The sequence below is a fragment of the Cuculus canorus genome, chromosome 12 (assembly GCF_017976375.1).
Source record: "Cuculus canorus isolate bCucCan1 chromosome 12, bCucCan1.pri, whole genome shotgun sequence".
In the NCBI taxonomy this organism is placed as follows: domain Eukaryota; kingdom Metazoa; phylum Chordata; class Aves; order Cuculiformes; family Cuculidae; genus Cuculus; species Cuculus canorus.
In genome coordinates this window covers 22167131-22179853 of record NC_071412.1, presented here as the reverse complement: position 1 = coordinate 22179853, position 12723 = coordinate 22167131, and the positions used below count along the sequence as shown (strand labels likewise).

General features: G+C 54.9%; 2 protein-coding genes across 10 annotated transcripts in view; one reads left to right on the top strand and one right to left on the bottom strand.

Moving 5' to 3' along the window:
- Positions 1-9325, bottom strand: part of DUOX2 (dual oxidase 2) — a 26944-nt gene extending 17619 nt beyond the window's left edge. For 3 of the 6 annotated variants that reach the window (XM_054077898.1, XM_054077892.1, XM_054077897.1), the window contains exons 1-2: positions 8933-9325; positions 336-427 (exon numbers count right to left, since the gene is read on the bottom strand). In XM_054077898.1, the coding sequence (XP_053933873.1) occupies positions 336-399 (64 nt within the window). In that variant the 5' untranslated portion in view covers positions 400-427; positions 8933-9325. Of the gene's footprint in view, positions 1-335; positions 428-4372; positions 4492-5314; positions 5336-5692; positions 5834-8932 lie in introns of those variants that run through there. The other 3 variants (XM_054077894.1, XM_054077895.1, XM_054077893.1) reach the window with 3 other exon arrangements.
- Positions 5692-12723, top strand: DUOXA2 (dual oxidase maturation factor 2). Of its 4 annotated transcripts, none has more exons than XM_054077899.1 (7): positions 5692-5786; positions 7133-7296; positions 7423-7480; positions 9319-9453; positions 9635-9848; positions 10478-10692; positions 11130-12721. In XM_054077899.1, the coding sequence occupies exons 2-7, from the start codon at positions 7150-7152 to the stop codon at positions 11327-11329; spliced, it is 969 nt and encodes a 322-aa protein (XP_053933874.1). In that variant the 5' UTR covers positions 5692-5786; positions 7133-7149; the 3' UTR covers positions 11330-12721. The 4 variants fall into 4 exon arrangements, with proteins under 4 accessions (XP_053933874.1, XP_053933876.1, XP_053933875.1 ...); XM_054077900.1 differs by lacking the exon at positions 5692-5786 and adding an exon at positions 5899-6271 and having other exon boundaries at positions 11130-12722; XM_054077901.1 differs by lacking the exon at positions 9319-9453 and having other exon boundaries at positions 11130-12723.

The window sequence follows — 12723 nt, the reverse complement described above, 5'->3', positions numbered from 1 at the left end:
CGGTGAGCAGCAAAAAACAATGCATGAAACGAGCATCTCCATCACAAAATCATATTTATATTGGGATGCTTCTCCATATTCTTTCTGAAACTTTGTGTACAAACATTTTTTTACACGTTTTGAACTCTTTTTGAGGGATAAGCAAGGGCTAAAAGTAGAAAATTCCAACTTGTGAAAATTCAACCTCTTGGATGTTCAGCATTTTGCTCCATTTTCTTCTCAGCTAATCAGAAACCAAATCACCCCATCTCTGATATGACGCCCCACGAGCCAGAGGAAATTCCTCCCAAGAGTAGAAACCATCTCTCGATCCCCTTCTTGGAGACCACACTTACTCCCCAAGGTCCATGTCGCCAGCAGAACCACGGTGAAACTCAGCATCATCCCTGGAGGTCGCATCAGCCACTGGGTCTTTGGAAGCCACAACCTGCAAATGGAGAGAAGCAGGGAGCTGTAGCTGAGAACACGCACAGACCATAATCTCAGCTCCCTCTTGTGGTTCCTGCTGCCTGATAAAACTCTACTGGCATCATCATCCGCCGGTGCATCCTGGTTTTGGCTGTGGGAAGGCGGCAGTGAGACTGCACCACCCTGGGAAAGCCCTGCCAGGAGGTGTCAACTGGCCAGAGACCTTCCTGATGGAGCAGGGCCAGTGTCCCTGCCTCGGGGTGCCCCAGTTGTACGTTCAAAACTCATCCCCAGGGCAGGAAGACATTAAAGCAGAGCCATCTCCATGACAGAAAAGTGTTCTTCCTTACAGACAGCCTCCAGCTTGCAACTTCTCTGCACACGCATTGTCTCATCCAAGCCAAATCCAGCTGCAAACATGATGGGAACAGCCTCAAGCATCCAAAAGCATGCTAGTACTGCAGATCAGGATGTCTTGGTCACCTCTGGGCTAGCACGATGTCACTGACTCATAACCAGCCTTTCTCATGATGCTTCACCATCTCTCTTTCCACAATGGCCCTGGATCCATGGCAGGGGATTGGAACTGGATGGGCTTTAAGCTCCCTTCCAACACAAACATTCTATCATTCTATGAAAGTTCATCAGTGGGATCTGAACCTTTATAACCCTGGCCAAAGCCTGACTGAAGAGAGGGATTCCCAGCCATGAGGCTGCATTTTGGGGTCATAAAAGCCACAACGCTGTTGTGGCCTTCCATAGAATTCTAGAATCACTCGGCTAGAAAAGACCTTTGAGATCATTGAGTCCAACGGTCCCTTCCATAGAATTCTAGAATCACTCGGCTAGAAAAGACCTTTGAGATCATTGAGTCCAACGGTCCCTTCCATAGAATTCTAGAATCACTCGGCTAGAAAAGACCTTTGAGATCATTGAGTCCAACGGTCCCTGGCCACTACCGAACTATCCCTGAGTACCTCATCTACCTATCTGTTAAACCTCTGCAGGGATGGGGACTCAGCCTCCTCACTGGGCAGGCTGTTCCATGAAGAGCAGTGCCATGGATTTCACTCCAAGGCAGAGTTTTCCACTCACTGTGGCTTTCTCCCCTGCCCCAGCACGGCAGGTGAGCACCCAGAGCCGAGCATCATTCCAGAGGAGCTGTGGTCCCAAAATTGGAATAATGCAGAGGTTGTGGCTTTTCCTGCTCTGCTACAAGCCAAAGCGATGCTCTTAGTTTCTTCTTTTCATCGTTTTAATCCAAACTTAAGGAAACGATGGTGCGAGACCAGCTTACGCACTGCCAGCAGCTCCGGAGGTTTAATTTGGGATTTCCTGGGAATTGCAGCAGGAAATTTTTCCCCTTACACCTCCAAGTAGCACAAAATGTGGAATGTGAGTCGACACGCAGATGAAGTGGTTCACAATCGGAATATCATCACCAGTGTTCACAGCCGTCACGGCCATCAGTCAGCGTGCTCATTGCCAGGCTGCGAGCACCACACAGCCCGCCACAGCACCACACAACCCTCCCTGCCACAGAGACTTTTGGCCTTTTATGACAGAAATGGAGCTGCTTCTCAAGAAGTGATATTTCCAGGTTCCACCTCTGTCACAACAGCTACACCTCACCAAACGTCAACATGGGCAAACCCCTTCGGCAGCTTCCCATAACATGCATTTGGCATTAAATCACTGCAGACATACCTTGGCACTGAGTCCGCTTTTGGGTCTGGCCTCACCTCTATGTGCATGGGAGCCGGGGCTGCTGAAAGCCTCGACGCTGCTGAGAGCAGCATTGAGTGGTGGCTCAGGTCACCCAATGCTATCCCTGCCCTCCAGAAGCACGCTCTGTTGGAAGGGGCCTCAGAACTCTTCCATCCCACAGCCCTCTGCTGTGCACGGTCTTGTGGACATGAGATTTGGGTTGTGCAGCTCATGGGAACCAGAGCCCCATCCCATAGGAGGAACACGAAAGTCTGGCCAACGGATAAAGCATGGAGATGCCTAGGACCTCTGCCAGGAGTGGCAGAGCCCAGTCATCATCACCACACAGAATCTTGGAATCACTGAGGTTGATAAAAGACCCTTAGGCTCATCCAGCCCAACCACCAAACCAACCACCCTGTACTGACTGAACCCTGTCCCCAAGTGCCACGGCCACAAGCTTTATGAACCCCTCCAGGGACGGGGACTCCACCCTGCCCTGAGCAGCATTGGCCAGGGCTTGTCATAGGCCTGCCAGAAAGCAGCCCATGCAGTCTCCTGCTCTACAGGAAGGGAGCACCCATGGACACGGGTGGATTTATTTCCAACCTCAACCATCGCCACAGTCATGCAGTGGCACCGGTGGTTCTGCTCCAAGACTTCTGAGTGTTCCACCAGCATGGAACTTCTTTTCCATGCCTTTACACTGTCGTTATGTCTTCCTTTAAGTTACCGGGCACATCTGCAGTTTGTCTGCCCCAACCAGATCTCAAGAACTGTCTCCCTTCCCCAGAAGCAGCTCTCCCTGGCAGAACTCGGTCTGTAAAGTCATGAAGGGACACTGACACCATGCCTTCCGCCTATCAAACCTTCTCCAGCTGTTGCTGTGAACCTCTGACATATCATGGAATCATTGAGGTTATGAAAGACTTCTAAGCTTATCCAGTCCAACCGTCAGCCCAGCCCCACCGTGCCTTCTAAACCATGTCCTCCACGTCTAGAGGTTTTGTACCACCACCAGGGATGGAGACTTCACCATCTCCTCACAGGCAAGGCTGAGTCACAGCAGTCCTTACAGAACACATTCAAGAAGAGGAACACAGGGATCTGGGCTGGGGATCTTGTGCCCAAGGAAGATAGGCTTCCCATGAGTGGTACTCAGCTGCCCCACAAGCTCCTTTTCCATGCTTCAGTTGAGAACTCCCACTTCCCACTGTGCTCTCTCATTTGCTGGGGACCCGTTGCCAGAATTCTCCAGAGCAAGCCCCCTGCTGCCCTTCCTGCCCCCAAGATCCTGCAGATCACCCAGGGGCCTCCTTGACATACTACAACCAAGGAAAGCTTGGCAAGCGTGGATTAGCTCTGCAGACTTGTCAAGTGTCAGGACGTTTGCAAGGTCTAATGAGCCCTCCAGGCTCTGCTTTTCTCTGTACCACCCAAGGAGGGTCACTCCCTCCCTCAACTCAAGCACCTGCTTCCCCAGCCTTGGCTTCTCCCATTGGAACATCCCAAACCCGGGCACATGCTCTGGGCATCTTCCACACAGTGACCACCAGCACCTCCAGCTTTCCCACCTGGGAACATCCCTGGGACCCTACATCCTAGTGCCAGTGGGACACAAGGGGTCCCACCCTGTCCCCACGGGTCCTGTGCCCATGGAAGCAGGGACACGCGTGTTCCCAGCGTTCTCTGCGCCGTGGCCCCGCTCCTTCACAGCAGGGACATGTGTGACGCTATCACACCCTGCAGGTGAGGACACGTGTGACGCCATTGCACCCCGTCCTCACGGGGGACCCAGACACCTCCCGTGCTCCACACGGACACGCGTGTGCTGGACACAAGATGCCTCTGCCAGGGACATGTGTGTCCCCAAACCCCAATACATGGGCGCGCGCGGCCTCCCCAGCGCCTCCGCAAGGGACACGCGGGGCCTCCCCCACAGAACCCCTCCCAGGGACACGCGGGGCCCCGGACCCCCCCAGACCCCCCTGTGCAGGGACACGCCTGTCCCGGTCCCCTCAGTCCTCCCCGGGCCCCAGACCCCTCCAGAGCCCCCCCGCAAGGAAACGCGCGTCCCCCCAGTCCCCACCGACCCCCTTTCCCCTCGAGCCACACGCGTGTCCCGGTTCCCAGAACCGCCCCCCCCCCACGCGTGTCCCGGTTCCCAGAACCGCCCCCCCCCACGCGTGTCCCGGTTCCCAGACACCCCCCCCCACGCGTGTCCCGGTCCGGTCCGTCCCGGCTCCCCAGCGCTCACCGCGGTGTCGGGGCGGCGGGCGGGGCGCGCCGCGCTCCCCTATTTACCGACGGCTCCGCGCCCGCCGCCGCCCATAAAAGCGGGAGCGAGCGGAGCCGCCCAGAGCGGGGGGACGGACCGACCGGCGGGAGGGAGGGTGGGAGCGCTGCCCCTGGGTGAGAAGGTGGGTTGGTAGGAAAGTTGGTGAGCAGGCGGGCGGGCGGGCAGATAGGTTGGTCGGTAGGTAGGTAGGAAGGAAGGTCAGTGGGCAGTAAGGTAGGTAGGTAAGTCAGTCAGTAGGTAGGCAGGTTACTAGGTCGGCAGGTAGGTCTGTAAATCAGTAGGTAGGTAAGAAGGTTGGTAGGTAGGTGGGCAGGCAGGTCAGTAGGTAGGTTGATAGGTGGGAAGGGAGATCGGTAGGCAGGCAGGTAAGTAAGTCAGTAGGTAGGTAGGCAGGTGGCTAGGAAGGTATGTACGCTGGTAGGTAGCTGTGTTGGTAGATAGGCAGCTAGGCAAGCGGGCAAGTCAATAGGTAGGTTGGTAGTTAGGTAAGTCAGTAGGTTGGTAAGTCAGGAGGTAGGTTGAAGGTAGGTAGGTAACTCCGCAGGTAAGACGGTCAGCAGGCAGGCAGGGTACGTAGGTAGGCAGGCAGGTTGCTAGGGAGGCTGGTTGGTAGGTAAGTCAGTAGGTAGGTAGGTCGGTGGGTAGGTAAGAAGGTCAGTAGGGACACAGGCAGGTAGGTAGGCAGGCAACAGATGGGTAGGCAAAGCAGGTAGGCAGGCAGGTTGGTAGGCAGGCAGGTTGGTAGGTAGGTGGGTCGGTAGGAAGGGGCTGCCCACCCTCTCCTGCCCCAAACCTTCCCGCAATCAGGCCAGTGGTCCCAGGGCGAGGGTGGAGAGGAGAGGACGCAGCCCATCTTGAGTGAACCCAGCAGTTTTCCCTAGCTTGGTTTGAGCCTCTTACAGGGGCAGGAAAATGCAGGAGTATCCTTCCTTGACGATGTCTCCAGTCTGTTCCCTCTGTGACAGAGGAGACCGTGGTGGCTTTAGGGTCACAGTTTCTGTGTGGAGGATGCTTTCCAAGGCACAACAACTCCAGTTCCTCCTACACTGAGCTGCAGGCACCAGCTTTCCACTTAAAGCTACAAAAATGCCGAGGAGCCGCTCTGCTGTGCAGGGCAACCAAGTGAGAAAGATTGAGAGCTTGGGTGGCCAGCAACAGAGAAAGCTGTTCCCCTGGAAATGCCCTACAGAACCCTTTCCAGAAGCTGCAGAGTGGAATTCGAGCTCTCAAGATTTAACACATCCCAGGCCAAACTCTTCATTTCTTTTCTTCTCTTACAGGTGGTTTGTGGGCTCCTGGGCTGGTGACCCTGCGGCTGGACTGGAGCTCGGCACGGTAGCATCGGGACTCAATCGCAGGTCCCACCGGGCAGGTAATGATCACGGGACGGGGTCTGCCTCCCCTGGGCTTGGAAAGAGCCTAAAAGAAGATGTGTCAGCACACAGCGTGGCTGCGTTCCTCTAGAGCAGAGATAAGAGAAGGTCAGGTCTAGAGCAGCTGTGAGCAAAGTGTAAGCACTCGGGCTGACAAACTTTGCGGGAATTTTTAACTTTTCTGGGTTACTGGGTGGAGAATTAATCTGGAAACAGATATTGCTTTCTGCTCTGAAAAGTGACTTCAGCTGCCCAGGTGAATCGGTTTATGAGATTGTTGTCATCCCCCACCCACTTCTAGGGATTTGAGACCTGTTTGTTCGTGGCTGAATTGCTCTGGGATGGCTCTTACCTAAAAATATGATTAATATTGTTTTTCCAAACCAGGCATTAAAGCATCTCCTCCATGCAGAGACAGTGAAATTGTGTTTGGTCATGAGTCACCTTTACTCTGGCACCCCACGACTGTAGCAGAGTTCCTGGGGTGGGTGCATGCAGAAATGTTATTAAATAAGCAAAATAAAAGGACTAAATATGTAATCAGTTTTGGTAGAGAAGATGTGATCCAGGAGCAGGGAAAGTTCTGTGACTGCTGGAACTGAAGTGTTGATGGGAGTCTGAAGCCATCTGTGGGAATTACAGACTTCATTGTCCCGTGTACCTCAGGTTCCTATGGCCTGAGGTGCTCCTGCCTGCTCCCACAGCCCAACTCTAGAGTTGCTTCTTCTGGCGCAAGCACAGGAACAATCCTCCTTCCCAAGACTGCACTTTCGCACCTCCTGGGGACAAGACTTTTGGAGACAAGGGGTGGAAATGAGGGTGGTGGGTTTTGTTTCTTTTGGTGGTGGTGGCCCCTGGCTGGGGGCCATTTTCCTGCTGTGAAATCAATGTTCTCAGCGCTTCCTTGTCATTTTGGAGCTGCATCTGCTGGTGGTTGCCAGCTCGTGGACTTCCTCTAAGGGAAGTGGAAAGCCCTCACTGCATCTGCTGGAGGGTCTTTTTGTCTAGGGAGGAGCTGCCTAGCAAGTTCTTGGGCTTGGACTGCTCCTCAAGCTGCAGCAGAACTGCAACTCATGGTTCCTGGGCTGCCACAACACCTCCGGGCTGGTGAAGCCGTGCCCCAGGCACCTCCTCTCCTCTACTGAGGGGTTTTGGGTGGCACGTTTCTCTGTTGAGGAGTGTTTCACCCTGCCTCTTCCCTTGCAGCATCACATTTCCTTGTCCTTCTGGGGAGTTTTGAGGTGAATCTCCCGCAACTGGTTATTCCAGAGCTGGGCTGGGGTTGGCCACTGCAAGCTTGAGGCAGCCAGGCAGGGTCCCCACTGTGACCGCCTCTCTCCCGCAGGCTCCTGAAGGTGCAGGATGACTCTCTTCAACAGCGTCTACCCCTTCTACCCACAGCAGAGCAAGGCCTTCGTGTTCAATGTCGCCACCATCATCGTGATTGTGGTCTTTCTCACATTTGCCTGCACCTTCCTGCTCATCATCCCTGGCATCCGTGGACGGGCAGTATGTGACCCCTCTCCCTCCTCCCAGCATTTTGGGTGCTGAGACCCTCCTGACTGGATCTGGGTGAGGCAGGAGGACAGCCGGGGCTGTTCCTCCCTGCCTGATGTCCTACCTCTCTCCCCTTAGAGGCTGTACTGGACACTCCGGGTTCTTCTCAGCCTCTTCATGGGAGTGGTGATTGTCAGTAAGTGCTGCGCACCCCTCAGCAGGGCACCTGCGGGCAGGATCAAACCCTGGGGCAGAGTCTGCGTCTGGGAAATGTGAACTGGTGGTCACAGCCAAGGGGGATGCAGGATCTGCTTGACTCCTGCTCTGAAAAGCTTCCCGAGTGGGTGTCCCCATCCCTGGCATGGGGACCGAGAGCACTGGAGGTACCTGTGGTCACTTCTGAGGGAGCTTTGCTGGCTATAACTGCACCACAGAGGTCAAAACACCCCGGCGCTGGTGGGCTGCACAACTCCACGTTCCTCCAGACGTGCAAATCCTCCTGAGCTCCCGCTGCCAAGGGAGCAAGGCTGAGCAGCTCTGACTGCAGCCAGGCACGTCGGGAGGAGGAGAGGAACTTTGGGATGATGGGGAGAGCAAATAAGATGCGGGCAGGGAAGAGGTGAGGGCCAGGGTGAGGTGGGTTAAAGATCTCCCAAGGAGCAAGGCAGGAGGAGATGAAGGCAAGGATTTGATTTAGTATAAACCAGGGAATCTTCTGTAGTAAATGGAACTGGTGGTGGAAACCACGCTGTGGAATTTCCGACTCAGAGAGGGTAACAGGAAGTTTAAGTGGAAGATGCACTGAAGGGGATAGAAGATGCCAGATAGGGAGAGGAAGCAGCCCTGACCCTGAATCAAAGCAACCCTCCTGCTGTGGAGGACAGGATGGATTACAAGAGTGCTTGGAGAGGGATGATGAAGTGCATCCTAAATGACTCAACCCTCGAGTCACCCAAGCGATAGAAGTAGATGGCCAGGCTGTGGGACTCTTGATCGTTGCTGCATGGGCCAGCCTGGGATGTGGTGGTCACCCTCCGCCTTGGGGATGTCCACATGCTGGGAGGTGCCACCAAGAGTTGCCTGAGAACCTGGTGCCAGGCTGGGAATGGCAGAGAGGTTGGGGTTAGGGCTTGCTCCACAGCCTTCACTGGCTTAGCCCTGGAGAGCCCTCCTGCTCTCGTCACAAGGGTGCAGGCGGGTGCTGCTTGGGCACACAGGAGGAATGAATTGTTTTGAAGCCAGCGTCAGGGTTTCTGTCTGGCAGCAGCGCAGCACCCTCAATCCCACAGCCAGAAACCATCCCTGCAGAGCTGCTACTGGACCGGTGCCCTCACAAGCTGATTTGGCAGCTGAACTTCTTTTCAGGCAGGTTTAAAAGGTCTTGTTCAGCCTGAGATTTAACCTCACAACTTGTTTCAGTGTTGGAAAAACAAGCCCACTGCCAGGTGGAAGTGTTTCAGAGGACAGAGAAGGATCACCCATTCCAAAGCCCGTATCCCAGAAATAGTTCAGAGTTATCGTTTTCTCCAGCTGCAGTTGCTGGCAGAGCTGGGACAGCACTTGCCACCCCTCCCCACCCCTCGGTTTGACTGGCAGGGCTCACAAGCAGTGAGGTCTAGGGAGCTCGATGTTTGGCGATGGAACTCACCTTTCTTCCTAAGGCTGCAGAACAGGCTCATTTCCAAGCCCCGGCCCTGGGGACTGCGGCACTTGCTGTGCTGGGGAGCTTGTGAGAAGGTCCTGGAGAGGATGTCCAAGGAAGAATCAGGTCATGGGGTTCATCCTGGGGATATGAGCAACCTGTTCCCGGATTGAGGGAGTGGATGCTGAGCGAGGGGAGGACATGAGCTCCACCAGGGCGTGGGAGCTGGTTGAGACACGTCTTGGTGGCTGAGTCAGTGCTCCTGCCCTTCTTCCACTCCCTGGAAGTGCCATGGTGGGAACATGGCATTGGTGCTCACCCATGAGCCCCCCTGAGCACAGCAAAGCCTGGGACCGGTTCCTCTTTAACCCCAGCTTTGCTCTTCCTGGCAGCCGTCCAGTTCACGGGGGACTGGGAGACCGGCTGGGTGACGGCAAACACCTCCTACAAGTCCTTCAGCCATGCTCTGGTGAATGCAGACATTGGGCTGCACATTGGCCTGGCGGGGGTGAACGTCACACTCAGGGGTGAGTCTGATGTCCGCATCTGCAGCTCTGGAGTAGCTGTGGCCCTGGGAGGTCTCCAAGTGCTCCATGAGTGGCCTTGGTCTGAATGAAGTGGAATCTGAGTGGGATCCTGCTGTCCTTGGGGTGCCTGTGCTCCTGGCTGCTGGGCCACAGGAGGACCTCAGTCTTCTCTCCCTGTCAGGAAACCCAGTGAATCAGGTCAATGAGACCATCGACTACAACGAGTACTTTTCCTGGAGCTTCGATGCAAACTACGACCACAGCTACAGCGAGGGGCTGGAACGGGGGCTGCCCAGCCCCATCCTCTACGTGGCAGAGAAGTTCACCACTCAAAGCCCCTGTGACGTGCACAGGCAGTACCGCATCTCTGGCCACTATGCATCAGCCACTCTCTGGTGAGGCTTTTTCTCCTGGTGCAGGCAAGGGAGATGCAAGGATATGGGCAGGGCTCTGCTCCTTTGTCCCTGGGACACTGAGGTGGGTGGTGGCTGTGTGCTACCAGGAGAGCCATGTGCATGGGAGGGGGTTCTGCAAGGTCTGCTGTCAAACCAGTGGTCCTGAAGGCACCTTAAGGTGAGCAGATAAGAGGAATAGTCCTGGTTCTCTCTGCTGGTCAGCTTCACCAGGGCTGGGCACTGGAGAGAGGAACGTGGTGCAGATCCGTCATGATGTGGTGGCGATGGCAGTCGTCAATCCCCGTGAAGACAGGTGGTACTGCTGTCATTGGTGGCCCACATTGGTCCATGGACACACGCAGAGGTCTCCCGTCCCCATCTGCAAGGGAATTTAATGTCTGATAGTGGGACCAGATGAGGAGAAGCTGAGGCTTGTGCATTCTGGATGTAGTAGTGTGAGCACTGCACATCTGCTTGCTCAGCCTGGATGACCAGGGGTCACTTCAGCCTTCCCATAGAGCTTCTTGGCCTCATACAATGCAACCTAGACGTGAGATTTTTCCTCCCAGATGGAAATCCTAACATAGTGCATCCATCCAATTCATCTGTTGGTCTTCTGTGGTTTCCAGGGTGGCCTTTTGCACTTGGCTTATCTCCAACATGCTCTTCTCCATGCCTGTCCTAGTCTACGGAGGCTACATGCTCCTGGTCACAGGCGCCTTCATGATCTTTTCGTTGCTCTCCTTCTTCTCTGTGAGGAACACGCTGGTGTGCCCGATCCAGTTTGGGACCACAATCCTGCACACGAACTATGGGGGATCTTTCTGGCTCACGCTAGCGATTGGTAAGGACATCCAGCCACATCAGGGCACATCCTCTTCTCCTTCTGGGTACGCCAGAGTCCAGTGCTTTCCCCCAGGAGAGGTGACAGGCACAGCATCCCACCAGAGCCCCAGGCTGTGCCTTGGTGAAGCAGATCCTGGGGTTGATGTGGAGAGGGCTGGCAGGATGTGGAGCACCATCTCCATCTCAAGGGAGGGTGGAGGGACTTCTAGTCCATGAGGTGAGGCAATACAAGGAGATGGGGACCACTTACAGGGGTTTTAAGACCCATGTCTGGGTTTAAGATGCTCAGCTCAGTGGCTGAAGCCACGCCAGACAGCAGAAGGCCATCTTCCATAAGAGGAGGCCCCCTGGCAGTGGGCCACCGCAGGAACGATATGGGTTGAAAAGCATGCTGGTGTTTACAGGAGCACTCTCAGAGAGCATGTTGTCTTCCAGGCTTGCTCTGTTTCACGGCTGGGATCGCGGTTGTGGCATTGCACTACTTCAACTTAGAGCTGCTGAAAACCTTCTTTGATCTCCATGACAATAAAGTGGAGGAGCACCAGGAAATGACCGAAGTGTATGTCAACCCTCATGTAATGAACAAAGGACTGTCTGCTCCTCTACCCTCCAAACTCAACCTCAACAGTGTCTAGAAGGTGGTTTTTCCTGCTCCCTCCCTGAAGGCAGACCCAAAAAGGGGCGGGGGAGAACCAACCCTTCTTGATATCCACAGAGACCTCCCTATCCATGTTGGGATGGGTACTTTGCACACTGTATCTCCATGACCCTCTGGAAACAGACAAGCTTTGCAGAGAGACAGTGGGTTGCAGGCAGAGCAGCTCACAGAACGTGAGCTGGATCTTTGTCCCAGAGGGAATGCCGTTCCTGCTCCTGTGGCCAGTTGCCACACCAGAAATTGAGCTCCCAGGTGTGGTTTCTCACAGGGAGCACCTACACCTCCAAAAGCTGCTGATTAAACCTGCCCATTTCTTTCCCAAGCACTGATGGTTGGTGTAGACCTTTGGGTCTACCTACAAAAGCCAGGAACCGACCCAGACTTTGTTGGGCTGGATGCTGCAGAGGCTGGCATGAAAAAGGTGCTCCACAAGTAAAGGCTGAGTAAACACAAGATGGAGCTTGCTGGGGAGGATGTGGTGATGTGATTTCAACCTTGGCTCGATTAGAGAAGATTTGTAAGCTATCATGGACCAAAAAGATGCCACAAAAAAGGACGGAGAGGGAGGAATTAAGTTATCTCTATCCAGCTGGAGCACCATTGGGCTGGCTGGGCTCCCCGTGAAATGCAAGTGCAGGGCTAGGAGTCAGAGTTGGCTGAGGTGAGACAGGAGCTGCAGAGAGTTGTGTTATTGCAGACAGGAGATGGGCTCTGGCACCAAACCCTCCGGTGTGATGAGGTCTCTGTGGTCTGGCACAAGGAGGTGCTGGAGGCCTGGGCAGCTTCCACTGTAAGGGACATAATTCCAGTAGTTTGGCTCTTATTTATGAGAAAAGACCCTCGTTGCAGGAGCAGGGAAGGGATCATCCCCTGCGCTTGGCACTGGTGAAGCCACATCTCGACTCCTGGGTTCAGCTCTGGGCCCCTCACTCCAAGAAGGTCATTGAGGGGCTGGAGCGCATCTGGGGAAGGGAACTGAGCTGTGGAAGGGTCTGGAGCCCAGGGGTTGGAGCAGCAGAAGGGTCTGGGGCTGTTTAGCCTGGAGAAGAGGCTGAGGGGAGACCTCATCGCTCTCTGCAGCTCCTGGAAAGGAGGTTGGAGCAAGGTGGGTGATGGGCTCTGCTCCCAGGGAACAAGGGATGGGACGAGAGGAAACAGCCTCAAGTTGTGCCAGGGGAGGGTGGGATTGGATAATGGGGAACGTTCCTTCCCTGGCAGAGGCTGCCCAGGGTGGGGAGAGTCCCTATCCCTGGGAGGGGTTAAAAAAGCGTGTGGCCGTGGCACCTGGGGACAGGGTTCAGAGACCAGGGTGGGTTGGGCTGGTGGTTGGAGCCTCTATGATTCTGTGACTCCCTGATTTCTCGCAGGTTT

Excerpts from the sequence above, each read along its gene's own strand:
- DUOXA2 (XM_054077900.1), top strand. The coding sequence starts at position 7,150 with ATGACTCTCTTCAACAGCGTCTACCCCTTCTACCCACAGCAGAGCAAG. Across the intron at positions 7,481-9,318 it reads CATGGGAGTGGTGATTGTCA|CCGTCCAGTTCACGGGGGAC; the intron begins GTAAGTGCTGCG and ends TCTTCCTGGCAG. Across the intron at positions 9,849-10,477 it reads TATGCATCAGCCACTCTCTG|GGTGGCCTTTTGCACTTGGC; the intron begins GTGAGGCTTTTT and ends TGTGGTTTCCAG.